The 17,484-nt window shown below is 40.5% G+C and overlaps 1 protein-coding gene across 1 annotated transcript in view; it reads left to right on the top strand.

Moving 5' to 3' along the window:
• LOC130871271 (T-cell receptor-associated transmembrane adapter 1) overlaps positions 1-1,757 on the top strand; it is a 45,986-nt gene extending 44,229 nt beyond the window's left edge. Inside the window, exon 9 of the mRNA XM_057764640.1 lies at positions 1,618-1,757. Coding sequence (XP_057620623.1) covers positions 1,618-1,757 — 140 coding nt within the window. The remainder of the gene's footprint in view (positions 1-1,617) is intronic.
• Positions 1,758-17,484: the final 15,727 nt, after the last annotated feature.

Below are 17,484 nucleotides of genomic sequence, written 5' to 3'. Positions count from 1 at the left end.
TACTGAATAAGTAGGGTCTTTCCTGCTGAAATACATTTCCCCATGGTAGGGTCTTTCCTGCTGAATTACATTCCCCCATGTACTTTGACAATTCTGCTTGGCTTTCCAGTCTCTTGTTTTATACTGAAGCACTTGTATAAATCTTTCTTGATGGAAGAAAGGTATTAGAAAGACACACTGAGTGAACACTGAGTGTGGAATGAGAAAGGTCATTCATTCCTATACATGTGTTTAGAGCATTTATCAAAATTTAATTGTTTACCTATACTGCAGCAGGCACAGTCCTAGACTCTGAATGTTAGAGGAGGAGAGACGCACAGCCTGCTCCTGGGTTCCTTACAGACCCATCCCTCTGAACCACTTTAGAGTGCCACAGAACCTCCTGGCCCCTCTGTAGCAGGCTTTACCAGAGCTGTATCTTTTGTGATGTGGCTACTGGGAGACTTGGTGCTTCATTTCTCAGAATTTAGAGCCCTGGGGTGAGAGCAGAATGAGACTGGGGAAGAAAGTCAAAATTCCTGTTAAGCCCGGGATTAATGCCTGTCTAGGGTGTGCATGGGGCATAAGCAGTAAGCGCACTAGATACTAACCAAGCATTGCATCCAAACTGACCTCGTGGATGCTGACCTTGTGTCTTGATTACTTCATTGGCTGCTGTTTGCCCATATTAGCCCCACTAAAATGATGCACATTTCTGTCTTGAAATTTTTATTGGCTTCATTTTCTACCCAGGATAACTAAACAAATAAAGATAATTGGGCAAATTAAGATGAAAAAAGCCTGCTAATCCCTTGTCATTGCGTTCTCATCAACAGATAATTCATCCTAGTTCTGATGCTGCCATTTAATCTACTTCCTTTCAATTTGGATAATGCCCTACTCTAATCAGGGGAATTACACGCCTACTCGATTATAAAGGAAGCATCCATAAGAGAGGAACACAAGAACTTCAGCTATTTGCTTGTGCATTTTATTCAATAGCACCTGCCTATACGTCAGCAACAAAGGGCCCACTCTGACTCTACTTTCAGGGGTATTCAAAGGAAAGAAAATCAGATTTTGCATGTTGATCAATACTCTGTGGTCTGTACAGAGAAAAAAAAAGGCCTCTGCTGAAGAAAGGTGCAAACAAAGGCTATGGTGAAATTTGAAATTCATTCCATTCCTCCAAAATTAAATATTCTCACAATAAATCATTCTACTGGGTCTCTAGGCTTTAGTAATTCAATCACGGTTTATTTATAATAGCTTCTCCCCCTTCATCTGTAGATTTGGGAGGAGAGGAAGAAGCCCTCCAAACAGCATAACAACAAACAGCTGTTGGTTGGACCAGAAATTTCCCAAGGAGCAAAAGACGAGTAATGTTATTTTCCTCATTTTTGTGTGTTTTGAGAGCTTCTTGTCACTGAGCAATCTGTTCACGATGTTTTTACCACATTACATAAGAAGAAAAAGAGACTATACAATGATTTTAATCATGCTCAGCATGTTGGAAACAGTTTTCTTTTCACGATGACTAGGTAGAAAATTCCTACCAAATCCCCTATCCGCATCGGTCGTGAGCTGACCCTGTCACGCTGGACAGCAGTTGCCCTGACGTTTTCTCCTTATTCTCAGACATGTCAGAACAGCTCTGCAATGAAGTTGGAGGAGCTGAGACACAAATCCAGCCACCCAAGGACTCTCCAGATCCTCGTGGCGTCCCTCCAGAATGTGCTTCAAAGCAAGCACGTGTCACTCTTCTGACAAGACGTTAAACTCCAGAAGAAAGCCTTACTACTTGCTTTATATTAAAATCCAGTTTCATTTTAAAAATAAAAGTTGAGATGGACATTGGTGGTGCATGCCTTTAATCCCAGCTCTTGGGAGGCAGAGACAGATCTCTTTGAGTTCAAGGCCCCCCTGATCTACAAGAGCTAGTTCCAGGACAGATTCCAAAGTTACAAAGAAATCCTGTCTTGAAAAAAAACAAGCAAATAAACAAAAAATAAAAATAAAATTTGAGTTAAATCAAACTGTTTCTTACTTATGTAAGATGCAAATAACAACATATTGATTCGTGGCTTCTTTAGGGAGCCACACCCTTTTCTAGTCAAAACGTCCAAAACACCAGGGACCCTTTTCATTGTGTTAAACCCCAAATCTATTTTCTGAGATACCTGCTCATTAGGATCTACACAGATATAACAGTTAAAGGAAGGATTTGATGATTTTATTTTTAAAATTTTTAAATGTTTTTTTCAGTCTACAGAGTTATCTAGCATATTAGAGGTGACTCCCATATTCTGTAATCCATTGCCCTGCTTACCTGCTGCTTCTGAGAGAACTGTCCTAGACAGTTGTCCTGCAAATGTGACCATGCCTGGTCAAATGATACACTATGACTGAGTGTGGGCTTATGATGTAATCTGTCAAGTCAAAGCCTGGTCACATCGGACAGATGTGGTACATTTACACAATGGAGTACTACACAGCAAAAAAAAGAAAAATTAATGACACCTTCATCTACTCATGTGGGCTATTTATTATGCACATTTATTATGCAGAAAGAGGGGTAGATTAAATATTAGCTCGATTAAGAGTAATGCTTTCACCAAGAACCATGTAAGTTGAATACATTAGAAAGTGCGAAACAGTGGAAGAAGGCTAGAGCCTAGGGCCAATAAGTAAGAGTGTTTGTCAGCAAGCATGAGGACTCGAATTTAAGCCCCAGAGTCCACGTTAATATTGGATATAAAGCACAGTCCAGGTATACTTACTGGGATACAGAGGGCAGAGAGAGGAGAATTTCCAGAAGCCTGTGGGCCAGCTAAGCCACAGAAAAACAGCAAAAGAGACTAATCTGGTTGACTTTGTACCAAGATGCCACAAACTAGAGTTATCTAAGAGGATAGAATGACAACTGCGATGATATCTCTCCACGACTGGCCTGTAGGTAAGCCTGTGGAGCATCTTCTTAATAATAAACTGATGTGGGAAAGCCTAGCCCACTGTGAATAATTCCACTTCTAGGACATATGGTCCAGGACAATATAAGAAAGCAAGTTGAGAAAAGCATGGTGAGCAGGCTGGTAAGCAGTGTTTCTTTATGATTTCTGCTTCAGTTCCTGCTCCTAGGTTCCTGTCTCCAGGTTCCTGCTCTGACTTCCTTCAAAGATGGAAACTGTAAGCTGAAATAAACACATCCTCTCCACATTCCTTTTGGTCATGATACTTTATCACAGCAATAGAAACACTAAGAAAACTAAGACAGACTCTGTCTCAAGTATGATGAATGTCCAGGGACAACCCAAAATGTTGTCTTACGATCTCCATGGGTACATTGTGGCAAATGCACACCAATTCGTTCATTGTATATATAGACATGCTAAAGCAAGAATATGTTAGATATGAAAGAATCAACTAGATACATCTCCAAGATGTATTGGCAAATGAAACAGTTTTGGCATAAAAGCTATTGTAAAATTCCATTGTTATATTCACATCTGTACACACAAACACAAAGAAAATGACAAATCAACACATAAGTCTAGAGAAGAGTCTGAAAGGATACACAACTCAGAGAATGATTGATGAACATAGGGCTTGCACAGCTCCCGCTTTATATAAAATCAAGGTAAGGTAGACTTGAATATAGTGCCTTGAAGATGTTGGCTCTGGATACTTTACAGAATTCTTTCATCCCTTGTCAGTAGACAGCTTTCTACTGTAAGCCCTTTCTAGTACTGCTTCAGTTTCAAAGGACTGATTTGCATGATGTCACACAAAGTGATAGAAATCTGTAACCTACATTTAATAATCAATCAAGACCCTAGCATTTTAAAGCAGTATTGAATACTCTAGTGTCCATTTTAGCTTCAGAGTCACCCAGTGAGGTCACCTGAGGATGTTTAGCCTACATCATGATGACTTTCTCTACTCTGCTTCCTTCACTCCCTTTTACTCCTTTTCCCTCCCCTACCCTCCCTTCCCTTTCCTCTCCTCTCTTTCCTTCCCTTTGCTTTTCTTCTCTCCTCTTCATATTTCTTCCACAGGTATTAATAAAGAGCTCCTGTGACAAGCATTCTATACTGGAACTTCTGTCTCAGAATTTGACTCCCATCAAAACTGGCAGATGACAATGATCTCTCTCATCCTCTGAAAAGCTGTATGTTCTGCAAAACTGCACAATAAATCAACCACGTTTATGGCTGCAAATGGAGACTGCACTTTCTTTTCCTGGCCACCCAGACCTACATAATCACACATAAACTATATTAATTACAACATGGTTTGGCCAATGGCTTAAGTGTACTCTTAGCTAGTTCTTACACCTTAAATTAACCAATTTCTATTAATCTGTGTATTACCACAAGGCTGTGACTTATCAGAGCAGCATATTACTCCTTCAGCGACTACATAGTGTCTCCTTCAACTCCACCTATTCTCTCTCTCTCTCTCTCCCTCCCTCCCTCCCTCCCTTCCTCCCTCCCTCCTTCTCTCTCTCTCTCCCTCTTTCCCTCTCTCCCTCTCTCTGTCTCTGTTCAAATTTCCCACCTAGCATCCACTAAGCCATTGACCAAAACAGCTTTATTCATTAACTATTAAAAACAACACAAATACAGAAAGACTTCATGCATTATATGGTAAACAGACAAACAAAACCACAAAATACAAGGGCTGGGAAGAAGTTTAAAACCAAATATAGAAATGTAAGATCCAGCCGACACAAACTGCAGTGAGCTCAGCCACTAGATGCATGTAGCCTTACTCCCTGACTCCTGCTTTCCCTTTCAGAATATAAGACTTCATGGAACATGGTACCAGGAAGGACCAGCCTTGTCATAATGAACAAGAAGGGGTTGCTTTCTTTTCAGTCATTTTTTGTTGCAACTCAGGAGTCACCATCAGGTATCTTCCTCTTTCTCTATCTCTTTCCACCTTATCCTTGAGACATGGTCTCTTACCAATTCTGGAGTTTACCCGTTGGCTAGACTGACTGGCTTGTGATTCCTTATAATTTGGCTGTGGGTGTGGATGAACACACTCACACATGTGTGTGTGTGCACACGTGCACACACACACACACACACACCACATACAGCCACTCCTGTGCATAGTTGTCCTTATAGAGATATACCTAATTTTTACATGGGCTCTGGGAATCTGAATTCCCAATCTCATGCACATGCAGCAAACACTTTAACCAATGTGTCATCTCTCCAGCCTCTACCTATTTCTCTTGTAATTTTTGCTTTGTATTCCCAACTTTCTCAGACAGCCTGTAATAGTGGGAACTGAAAGTGCAGCCACTTTCTGCACTGAGGCACTCCTGCAGGCCCTTCTTGCTAAGCTCTTCATGTGTCATTGAGATGTTCTCATCAGTGTGGTAAGGCTTATCCTGACCACTTCACAATACTAATAGGATGGAAAATCTCATTCCGGAGCCAATGTAACTTTCGTGCTGCAGGGCATAAATCCTGATTCTCATTATAAATGCAAGGCATGAAAGAGATGATACACATCATGCCAGGCTTTTCTAAAAGAACCCTTATCATGCTCTTAGCTGAACTGAAGATTGAAATGCGTATGTATGGATAATGAATAAATTTTAGAGAAATTAAAAAAAAAGTAAAAATGATATTTTGGTACAAGCTTGGCCTTAACGGCCATAGTTCAATATCAAGTTCCTGGTTTTCCCTAGGACACTAATCTCTGATGTCAGAACTGTCTTCATCTGTCAATTTATTCTTGTTTTCAGGCTCATTGATATGCCATAAATTGAATTAACCTTCACTACTGCCACAGTTTGAATGGGCGTCCTTCAAAATTTAGGTGTTGTCAATGTGAGTGGGGCCTTTAAGACCTTAGGCCATAAGAACTGCTTTGTCAGGGAAGAAGGCTTCGTAGAACCTTGTACTAGTTTTTCCTTCTGGCTTCCATCCCAAGATAAAGAAATAAGATGGACAACTTTGTTAGGGTTTTCTTGCTGTGAAGAGACACCACGACCGTGGCAACTTTTATAAAGGAAAACACTTAATTGGGATTGGCTAATAGTTAGAGGTTTAGTCCATCATCATCATGGTGAGACATGACAGCATGCAGGCAGACATGGTGTTGGAGCTAAAAGTCCTACATCTTGATTGGCAGGTGACAGGAAGTGAACTTGAGCGTTACAGTAAGTAGAGCTTGAATAAAGGAGACCTCAAATCCCACCCCCATACTTCCACAAACAAGGTCACACCTATTCCACAAAGCTACAGCTCTTAATAGTACTACTTCCTTTCGGTGACATATTCTTTCAAACCACCACAAACGCTCCCACCAAGTTAAAGGCCACTGCCTTAATGTGAACCTCCTGGACTTTAGAACTGTCAGTGACTGAATTTGTGTTCTTTGTAAGGTACCCAGTCTCTACAGGCCTGTGACAGATGCACCAAGCAGACCAAGTCACCCACTCTTGTATTTTCCACTCATTTGGTGAAAAAAATTCATGAGGCATAAGGAAGATTCCATTCTTTTGGGCTTTTCAAAATAACTCTCTGGCTCCCATATTTTAAAACAGGGTTAAAAGCAACCATTTGGTGCAGCAGAAAACCTTGATGTCAAAAGCCTTAGATTTATTTCTTAGCTCTGCCCTTCACTGTGGGGCCTTGTGGGTAAAAGTAAATAATGAATTAATAACTAGCAAGATCAATCAATGCTCCTGTCTGTCCCACAGGAACAGCCACCATCCCATACTCCTGAAATGCCCATCTTATCAAGCATTTGAATCTCTCCAGACTTTTCCCATGCTTCTTCCTATAGTACTTAACCACAAGACAACAAATATAAAAAACTGGAATTAGGCCTGGGGGCCAACCAGATGTGGATGAAGACATGTGTCTACCTGCTTCCGGATGTATTTAAAGGAGCTCCAACAGCTGGGTTTAGAGACAAGAGACAGCTTGCCACCGTTCTCTGAGTTAAAGTGACTAGAGTTAGTTTCAGAGGAGAAGGGAGGCTTCTTAAGGCCGTTCTACTCTGATGAACAGTTCATTAAGTTTGAGATACCCCAGAGAATTGGGTTATGGCTTTGGTGGAAATTTAGTGTAAAATAAATAACATCCTCACTGCATTCTGTCACCCAGATGACACTTACCAAGAGAATACTTACGTTGATTCAGCCCTGGGTTCTCACTTCTCAGAATTTATATTTTAAATGTGCTGCTGTCAGATCAGATTTCTGTCCTTAAGGGAATGTAGCATTTGTTTTAGATGGCATAATGATTAATCTTAATTTTCAACTTGACAGAATTTAAAATGACCTAGAAGACAGACCTCTGGGCACATCCCTGAGTATACTTCTGAAAAAGGTTCATCTAAAGTGGGGATAGCCCTGAATGTTGGTGGCAGCTGGGATCCCAAAAGGAATAAAAGGAAAACTGAGTGGCATCATTTATCTCCTTCTGCTTTCTGACCGCGAATACAATGCAAACAGCTCCATCCTGCTCCTGCCATCGTGCTTCTCTGCCATGATGGACTGTGTCCCCCAGGACTGCAAGCCAACTAAACTCTTCCTCCCTTATGTCGCCTTTGTCTAGTATTTTTCACGGAAAATCAAAAACAAAAGAATAAGACACAGATGGTAAACCAGTTCTGGTTTAGTACCACTGCCCTCAAAAAGTTAATGGATGACATGTAAAGCCACCACAGGGGTGCTGGTTCGCACAAATCATAACTTCAGCATATTGTACCCATCAAGGACCCAAACCCTTCCAGTTTCTGTATCTTATCCAGGTTGTTCTCAGACACATTAATCCCATGCACATCTTCTGCCCCATTTTTATCTGTAGAAATAGGCTTTACTCATTCTTCTTCTCATTCCTTTACTCATTATTCATTTCTACTCCTTGGGACACTAATAAGGTCATGGTTCTCACCTTCAAGGGCTCAAATCAGGAGCCTGTACTGGAGCCATCACACGGCTACTAACTTATTCTGCAACTGTCCGTTCATCAGACTTCATTTCATTTCAAACCAGTTTAGGGGCAATAGGGACAAAAAGATTGCTTGAGTGCAGATAATTTTCAGGAATAGATTTGTTAAGATCTCATATCCCCTCCTCCAACCTAAAGAATTTCCTTAACAGGGGTGCTATAGACTAGGTTTTCCTATATCTTCTCTACCTGTAATTTAGTGTAAACAATTTATGGTCTGAACTCATCAAGTCTTTTTGGTCTTGGGTTTTGATCAAAAGTAATTTTTTGTTTGGTTTGTTGTTTGATACCAGCTGGGACTGCAAATCCCACTAACTAAATGAGATGGAATGTTTACTAGGTAATAAATAACTCTAAGGATAGGATATGTATTAATGATTGTTCATGTCAGTGTTCATACACCATCCTGCTCGGGTACCCAAGGCCATCTGACCAGATTCTGCACAAAGAACTCAAGCACAAAGCAGCCTTCCTCTGACAACTCCACCCCATCTGTGGATTATTCTGTTAGGAACTAGCTATAACGATTTGAAATGTGTCACTACAGAACTTCCCCGGGTGCAAAAAAGAATTCCCAAGAATATTAAGACAAAGAGAAAACAAAGCACAAAGTCATTTTATAGTGTCCCTACACCCAGGTCTCCCTCAGATACTCTCTTCTGCTCACCACACTAGCTGCCCAAAGGCAGAACTCCATACCATGGTGTCTAACAGACGCTGGAGTTTTTATAATCACTGTGTTTCTGTAGCTCTTCTGTAATCCTGAGTGGGCAACCAACTTTTAATCAGTAAGCCCCATCTCCCAATAAAGGGGCTTGAGACCTATGGCCCATGAGAGGGTAGTACATGGGTCGGTGCCATATAGCCTACCTGGGTTATTAGCACCCAGCTCCACAGGTCCCACATAGCTGCCAGATACTGTCTCAAGCTTCAGCTTACATTCTTTTCCATCCTGGAAACTTTACCCATCTTTTACTTTGTTTTTGCCAGTTTTTCTTAGCATAGGCTGTATTTCTCTGTATTGCTGTCTTTTTGTCTCTGATTTGCCTGACACTATTGTCCTTTAAATAACATGTTCTTGAGGAAGTTTTCCAAAGTTCCCTCACAGACTCTTTTCTCTTTTTCTAGCTGCTGACTTACACTTCTTTGTAGGATAGTTTATGTTTCCATTCTGTCCATATGGCAACTGGTTGATACACAGATACATTGTTCCATGAATGAATAGCTATCTCCCAGTTGTGAAACAAGACCCAAGCCTGCTGTTTCTTGTTGACCTTCTCTACCCTCTTCCCCATTTCAGTTCCATGCTTCTTTTTCCACATTAATGGTAATGTCTGCTTCCAGCAAACACTAGACTCAGATAGATGAGCGAATATGTGAAGTCGATTTTTGTTTTGTTTTTCTTTTTTTTCTTTTCTCCTTCAGGACCAATTACAGGCTGTGGTGATGATTTTCCTGTAGGGTCCCCCAGACCTTCCTTAATGAACAGCATGAATTTGCCAGGCATTGCTGTGTCTCTGGATTGGGGTCAGAGACTGCAAAATGAGCTTCAAAATAAAACAAACAAAGAATGTTTTTGCAAAATGCAGTGACAGTTCTTTTCTCTGTCAAATATAATTTATTCTGTTTTGTGATATTTACAGTATATTTTGTTAATGTAATACTATATCAATTAAAGGAGAATTAGAAACTCATTTTTCTTATGAAATAACAAAGTAGTCAAGTTGGTTGCATGTTCTCAAAGGTTTGTGATGGCAGACTCTTCTGCCGCTCTAGTTCTCTGAGATGTGGCTGTCTGCAGATCCGGCTCCATTTTAAATCCTTTGCCTTGCTGTTTTCCCAGTTTCAGCTTTGTGGGATGTGTTAGTTACTCCACATGCTGCTGCTACAAAATACCTGCTGAAAAACAATGTGGTGAAGGAAAGGTTTGTGTGACTTGCATCTTGTGGGGATCATTTCATCACCGAGGAGAAAACATGATGGTGAGCAGGCGGGCATGGCACGGGCAGGAGGACGGGACCTGCTGTCTGGAGTGTATGGGCAGTCAGGAAGTACAGAGATAAATGTTCGTGTTCAGTGAGGTTTCTCCTTCTGTGTGTGGGCCTCAGCCCAACATGGACTGGTGCTGTCGACATGTGGATCTTTACTAACCTGATCTATGTAATCCTTTCCAGGCATGCTCAGAGATTTGATTGTAGATCCTGTTAAGTTGACGGCCATTACTAACCACCACACTAGATGTTGGAAAAAATATTACCAAAGCAGAACTTTCTTGTTTGTGGGCATCAGGGGCAGTTATATCTAAGCCAGACTTAAACAAAATCTCCACTAAATTTTCATGACTATTAACTTACAGTATAATATTTTCAACAACATATTTAGAAACCCTATCAAGACTATCTTTTAGGGTATTTATTGCTGAGAAGAGACACCATGACCACAGTAACTCTTATAAAGGAAAACAGTTAATTGGGGTTAGCTTGCAGGTTCAGAGGTTTAGTCCATTATCTTCATGGCAATGTATAGGTAGACATGGTGCTGGAGAAGGAGCTGAGAGTTCTACATCTTGATCCTAAGGCAGCAGAAGCACCTGTGAACCACAATGGGAATAGCTTGAGCATAGGAGATCTCAAAGCCCATCCTCACAGTGATGTGCTTCCTCCAATAAGGCCACACCTACTCCAGCAAAGCCATGCCTCCTAATAGTGCCACTGCCTTTGACCAAACCCTCAAACAAATGAGTCAGTGAGGGCCATACCTGTTCTAATCATCACAAAGACTAAATATCCAGGGACTATTATTTATTCTGACCAGAACAAATATTATCAGAAAAATATTATTAGATATTCTGGTAACACAACTGTATATTATAAACTTATTTTGGCCACAAAAGATGTGAAACTGAAAACAAAAGCATTTAGGGTAATAACCGTTTGGATATGGACAGGTCCCTCTTTAACCAGCACTTCCACAGCTACAATCAAAGTTGATAATACTAAGGAACAGTTTACAGCTTGAAGTCATTAGAATTTATTTGAAATTGACAAAAACAAATAAATGAGGTAGATATTTTATTTATAGACATTTTATTTAGAACATAATGCGCATTGCCAAGAATCCACAGACAAGTATGGATGTCGAAATTCTCCAGCAAATGGCTCCGTTATAGCTGAAAAGGCATAAAATTGACATTAAAGATTGGTCACTTTATTCTTTTTCTAATACAGCATTTGGAGGAAATAGCTTTCCTCATGATTTATAATTTTCTTAATTAGAAAGAATAAAACTTATTATAAGATATGACAATTTGTTCAGTAATAATTTTAAAAGGATTCTATTGAAAACAAAATAATTGTGTTTGGGTAGAATGTTCTATAGATGTCTATTAAACCCATTTGAGTCATAACTTCTATTAATTCCTTTATTTCTCTGTTAATTTTTTGTCTGGTAGTCCTGTTCAGTGGTGAGAGTGGGGTGTTAGAGACTCCCACTATTAGTGTGTGGGGTTTGATTGAAAACAAAATAATTTGACTCTAAAACAAATTTTGACACTTTAGATTTTTTAATTAGATTTTAATCAAACCATGAATTTTGAGGGCCTGAGTCTTAAATCCTTTTTTGGAGGTTGGTTCTTCAGTTTAGTGTGGGGTCAGTTAAAACACAAAGTAAGCCAGGGCTTCAGAAAGAAAGTGAGCTGTTGGCATTTAGGCAGAAAGGGAAAGCCGGAAGGACACTAAACAGCTGACTAGGAAGTAGAATTACTGTATGTAAATGTGGTCTGTACATTGTTAGTGATTGTCCAACCACAGAAATTAGTGTCTATACACATAGAAATGACAGTCTTCCACATTCATGTCAGTTCTACCTACAGTTAAGAAAAATATATTTTTCCTTAGTAGGACAAGGTTGTCCATTAATAACACAGTTTTATTTCTACTTTGAAAAATGTTTAGAATTTTATTCTACAATGTTTTAGAAACAAGTGGTTTCATCAGATTATAGTCATTCCAGATCATCCCCTTTTCTGTCTGTCTGTCTATCCATCTATCTATCTACATCTCATTTAAATATATCTATATTTATCTATCTTTCAACTTATCTATCTCTATCTACCTATCTATCATCTACCTAACATGATTCCTTAGAGATTACTGCACACATCAGTAGCTGGTTTTAATGACTATGTAGTATTTCATAAAATGAATCTACCACAGTTTGCTTCTTCATTCAAGCAGAATCATTCAAAGACATCCATGTTTTTCTAATTTTTTCTTATTTATGAGTAGTGGGGCTATGAAATCCCATGGAGCCATTGCTTGGTGATAAGGTTATTGCATGCTTAGGATTATTTCATTTATTTTGTTTCCATTGGTATAGGAGCTGGAAACCGAGGCTTGTGCATCCCAGGCAAGGCTCTACCACTGAGACATCCATACCCCTTGTTAAAGTGTACATAGGTCTTATTTAATTTCCTAAAGTGGCCTCCAACTTACTAGGTACCTTAGGGTGGCCCCCCCCAGCTCATGAACCTACTGCCCCAACTTCCCCAATTCTGTAATTACAGGCATGTGTCACCATGACTAGCGACATACTGAAGGGTTTCGTTGTTGCTGCTGTTTCTGGTGTTGTCATTGTTGCTATTGTTTTCTTCTATCTTATTTTCTAAAGAAACTTCCCTCCTGTTTTCCATATGGGCACTCACATTCCCACTGCATCACGCCCATCAGGGACCCAGTTTCTCCGCAGCCCTGCTGCTTTCATTCTTTCCGTTTCAGCCATGTCCATGGTCATGCAACTTCTTCATCTGGTTTTGAATTTTCATTTCCTGGCACCTGATGACATTGACTGCTTTTTCATGTGCATGTTTGTCATTTGTTCATCTTGTCTAGTGATGTGCTCTGTTCATTTCTTTGCCCGGATCTCTGTTTGGAAATATGTTGAGTTTTACTGCTTTTTTAAATGTTAACATAGTATAACACTAAACAAATTAAACCAGTCACAAAAACACAAATACTGCATAGCTTCATTAAATATGAAATGCAAAAATATCAATTCTATAAAAACATAATTACATGCTTGTTGTTAGGAACTCCATGGTGGAGTGGGTTACACAGATATTGGGTAAAGGGTAGGAACTTTCTTATAATATGAATGAATTCTTAAGCTCTATTTTGCAACATATGATTGTAGTTAATAATACAGTATTCTGTGGTGAAAATGGCTATCAGTTGATCTTATGACTATGAAAAGTGAATTAAGTTGAATGTGATTATCATTTAATAATGTATTGTGCATTGAATCATCATAATACATAATTCAAATATTTATCATTTTTATTTGTATATGTACAAATATTAGGCAACGATTCCAGGAAATAACTTCTACAGTACTTTATATCACACAACTGGAAATATTTTTCTAATAATGCTTAAAATTTACCTAGGTTCTGTAAGCTTTTTTCTTTTTTTTTTTTTTTTTTTTTTTTTTACTTATTTATTTATTTTTATTCTTTTTTAATTAAAATTTCCACCTGCTCCCCATTTCCCATTTCCCTCCCCTCCTCCCAAATATTGCCCTCCCCCCACTTCCCTCCCCCTATCCCCACTCCTCTTCTCCTCCCCCCACTCCATTCCCCCTCCCTCTCAATACTGAAGAGCAGTCCAAATTCCCTGCCCTGCGGGAAGACCAAGGTCCTTCTATCTACGTCCAGAAAGGTGAGCGTCCAAACAGGCTAAGCTCCCACAAAGCCAGTTCATGTATTAGGATCGAAACCTAGTGCCATTGTCCTTGGCTTCTCATCAGTCTTCATTGACCGCCATGCTCAGAGAGTCCGGAATCAACCCATGCTTATTCAGTCCCAGACCAGCTGGCCTTGGTGGGCTCCCAATAAATCAGTTCCACTGTCACAGTGGGTGGGTGCATCCCTCGTGGTCCTGATTTTTTGCTCATGTTCTCCCTCCTTCTGCTCCTCATTTGGACCTTAAGAGCTCAGACCGTTGCTCCCAATTGAGACTCTGTCTCTACCTCGATCCATCGCCAGATGAAGGTTCTAAGGTGATATGCAAGATATTCATCAGTATAGGATAGGGTCATTTCAGGTTCCCTCTCCTTAGTTGCCCAAGGTACCAGCTGGGGACATATTCCTGGACACCTGCGAACCCCTCAAGAGTCAAGTCTCTTGCCAACCCTAAGATGGCTCCCTTAGATAGGATATATACTTCGCTGCTCCCGTATCCATCCTTCCTATATCCCAACCATCCCAATCCTCCGAGCTCCTCCCATCCTCCCCTTCTCATATTTCTCATCCCATTTCCCCTTTGCCCCATGCCACCTCACCCGCAAGTTCCCAGTTTTTGCCCTGGAATCTTGTCTACTTCCCCCTCTCCATGCGGATGACTATATGATTTTCTTTGGGTTCACTTTCTTATTTAGCTTCTATAGGATCACACATTATATGCTTAATGTCTTTTATTTTATGGCTAGAAACCGATTATGAGTGAGTACATCCCATGTTCCTCTTTTTGAGTCTGGGATACCTCACTCAGGATAGTGTTTTCTATTTCCATCCATTTGCATGCAAAATTCGAGAAGTCATTGTTTTTTACTGCTGAGTAGTACTCTAATATGTATATATTCCACACTTTCTTCATCCATTCCTCCATTGAAGGGCATCTAGGTTGTTTCCAGGTTTTGGCTATTACAAACAATGCTGCTATGAACATAGTTGAACAGATACTTTTGTCATTTGATGTGGCATCTCTTGGGTATATTCCCAATAGTGGTATTACTGGATCTTGGGGTAGGTTGATCCCAAATTTCCTGAGAAATCGCCACACTGATTTCCAAAGTGGTTGCACAAGTTTGCATTCCCACCAGCAATGAATGAGTGTGCCTCTTTCTCCACAACCTCTCCAGCAAAGGCTATCATTGGTGTTCTTGATTTTAGCCATTCTGACAGGTGTAAGATGGTATCTCAAAGTTGTTTTAATTTGCATTTCCCTTATCGCTAAGGAGGTTGAGCATGACCTTAGGTGTCTTTTGGCCATTTGAATTTCTTCTGTTGAGAATTCTCTGTTCAGATCAGTGCCCCATTTTTTTATTGGGTTCATTAGCATTTTAAAGTTTAGTTTCTTGAGTTCTTTATATATTTTGGTGATCAGACCTTTGTCTGTTGCAGGGTTGGTGAAGATCTTCTCCCAGTCAGTGGGTTGCCTTTTTGTCTTAGTGACAGTGTCCTTTGCTTTACAGAAGCTACTCAGTTTCAGGAGGTCCCATTAAAATCCCATCAAAATTCTTCACAGATCTTGAGAGGACAATAATCAACTTTATATGGAGAAACAAAAAACCCAGGATAGCCAAAACAATCTTATATAATAAAGGATCGTCTGGAGGCATTACCATCCCTGACCTCAAACTCTATTACAGAGCCTCAGTAATGAAAACAGTTTGGTATTGGCATAAAAACAGAGAAATCGACCAATGGAACCGAGTAGAAGACCCTGATTTTAACCCACAAACTTATGAACACCTAATTTTTGATAAAGGAGCTAAAAGTATTCAATGGAAAAAAGAGAGCATCTTCAACAAATGGTGCTGGCAGAACTGGTTGTCAACGTGTAGAAGAATGAAAATAGATCCATATCTATCACCATGCACAAAACTCAAGTCCAAATGGATTAAAGACCTCAATATTAGTCTGAACACACTGAACCTGATAGAAGAAAAAGTTGGAAGTACTCTACAACATATGGGTACAGGAGATCACTTCCTACGTTTATCCCCAGCAGCACAGACATTAAGGGCAACATTGAATAAATGGGACCTCCTGAAACTGAGAAGCTTTTTTCTTCTGTTGTGTTTAGTGAAAGGTCCATTGCCTCTGCCCACCATTGCCTTGTCTCTCTAATGGGCAGATGGGTGACACTATCACAGGTGAGAAACGAGGCCCCAGATTGTGTAACTCCAGTGACATGAGCCATTTCTTTCTGATGACTTCCTACCCCTGCCCCTTTCAAGAATGAGAATTCATCTCACGTGTGAGACACCCATTCTTTTTTTTTAATTAATTAATTTATTTATTAAAGATTTCTGCCTCCTCCCTGCCACCGCCTCCCATTTCCCTCCCCCTCCCCCAATAAAGTTCCCCTCCCTCGTCAGCCTGAAGAGCAATCAGGGTTCCCTGCCCTGTGGGAAGTCCAAGGACCACCCACCTCCATCCAGGTCTATTAAGGTGAGCATCCAAACTACCTAGGCTCCCACCAAGCCAGTACGTGCGGTAGGATCAAAAACCCATTGCCATTGTTCTTATTTATTTATTTATTATAGATTTCTGCCTTCTCCCCGCCACCACCTCCCATTTCCCTTCCCCTCCCCCATCAAGTCCCCCTCCCTCATCATCCCTAAGAGTAATCTGGGTTCCCTGCCCTGTGGGAAGTCCAAGGACCACCCACCTCCATCCAGGTCTAGTAAGGTGAGCATCCAAACTGCCTAGGCTCCCACAAAGCCAGTACGTGCAGTAGGATCAAAACCCCATTGCCATTGTTCTTGAGTTCTCAGTAGTCCTCATTGTCCGCTATGATCAGTGAGTCCGGTTTTATCCCATGCTTTTTCAGACCCAGGCCAGCTGGCCTTGGTGAGTTCCCAATAGAATATCCCCATTGTCTCAGTGTGTGGGTGCACCCCTCGCGGTCCTGAGTTCCTTGCTCGTGCTCTCTCTCCTTCTGCTCCTGATTTAGACCTTGAGATTTCAGTCCGGTGCTCCAATGTGGGTCTCTGCCTCTGTCTCCTTTTATCACCTGATGAAGGTTAATATTCAGGAGGATGCCTATGTGTTTTTCTTTGGGTTCACCTTCTTATTTAGTTTCTCTAGGATCACGAATTATAGTCTCAATGTCCTTTATTTATGGCTAGAAACCAAATATGAGTGAGTACATCCCATGTTCCTCTTTTGGGGTCTGGCTTACCTCACTCAGGATAGTGTTTTCTATTTCCATCCATTTGCATGCAAAATTCAAGAAGTCGTTGATTTTTACTGCTGAATAGTACTCTAATATGTATATATTCCCTACTTTCTTCATCCATTCTTCCATTGAAGGGCATCTAGGTTGTTTCTAGGTTCTGGCTATTACAAACAATGCTGCTATGAATATACTTTTGTTGTATGATAGGGCATCTCTTGGGTATATTCCCAAGAGTGGTATTGCTGGGTCCAGGGGTAGGTTGATCCCGAATTTCCTGAGAAACTGCCACACTGATTCCCAAAGTGGTTGTACAAGTTTGCATTCCCACCAGCAATGGATGAGTGTACCCCTTTCTCCACACCCTCTCCAGGAAAGGCTATCTTTGGTGTTTTTGATTTTAGCCATTCTGACAGGTGTAAGATGGTATCTTAAAGTGAGACACCCATTCTTAAGATGTAGGTGAAGTCAATGGTTCTCAGTGGTCTGTCTCTAGCTTCAGAATATACACAAAGTTAAGTAGGGTGGGTATGTGGGCAAAGCTATCTGTTACATCTGTTCTGCTGACC

The sequence above is a fragment of the Chionomys nivalis genome, chromosome 3, assembly GCF_950005125.1.
Source record: "Chionomys nivalis chromosome 3, mChiNiv1.1, whole genome shotgun sequence".
Taxonomy (NCBI): Eukaryota; Metazoa; Chordata; class Mammalia; order Rodentia; family Cricetidae; genus Chionomys; species Chionomys nivalis.
The sequence above is the reverse complement of the archived record's forward strand: the minus strand, read 5'-3'. Positions and strand labels throughout refer to the sequence as shown.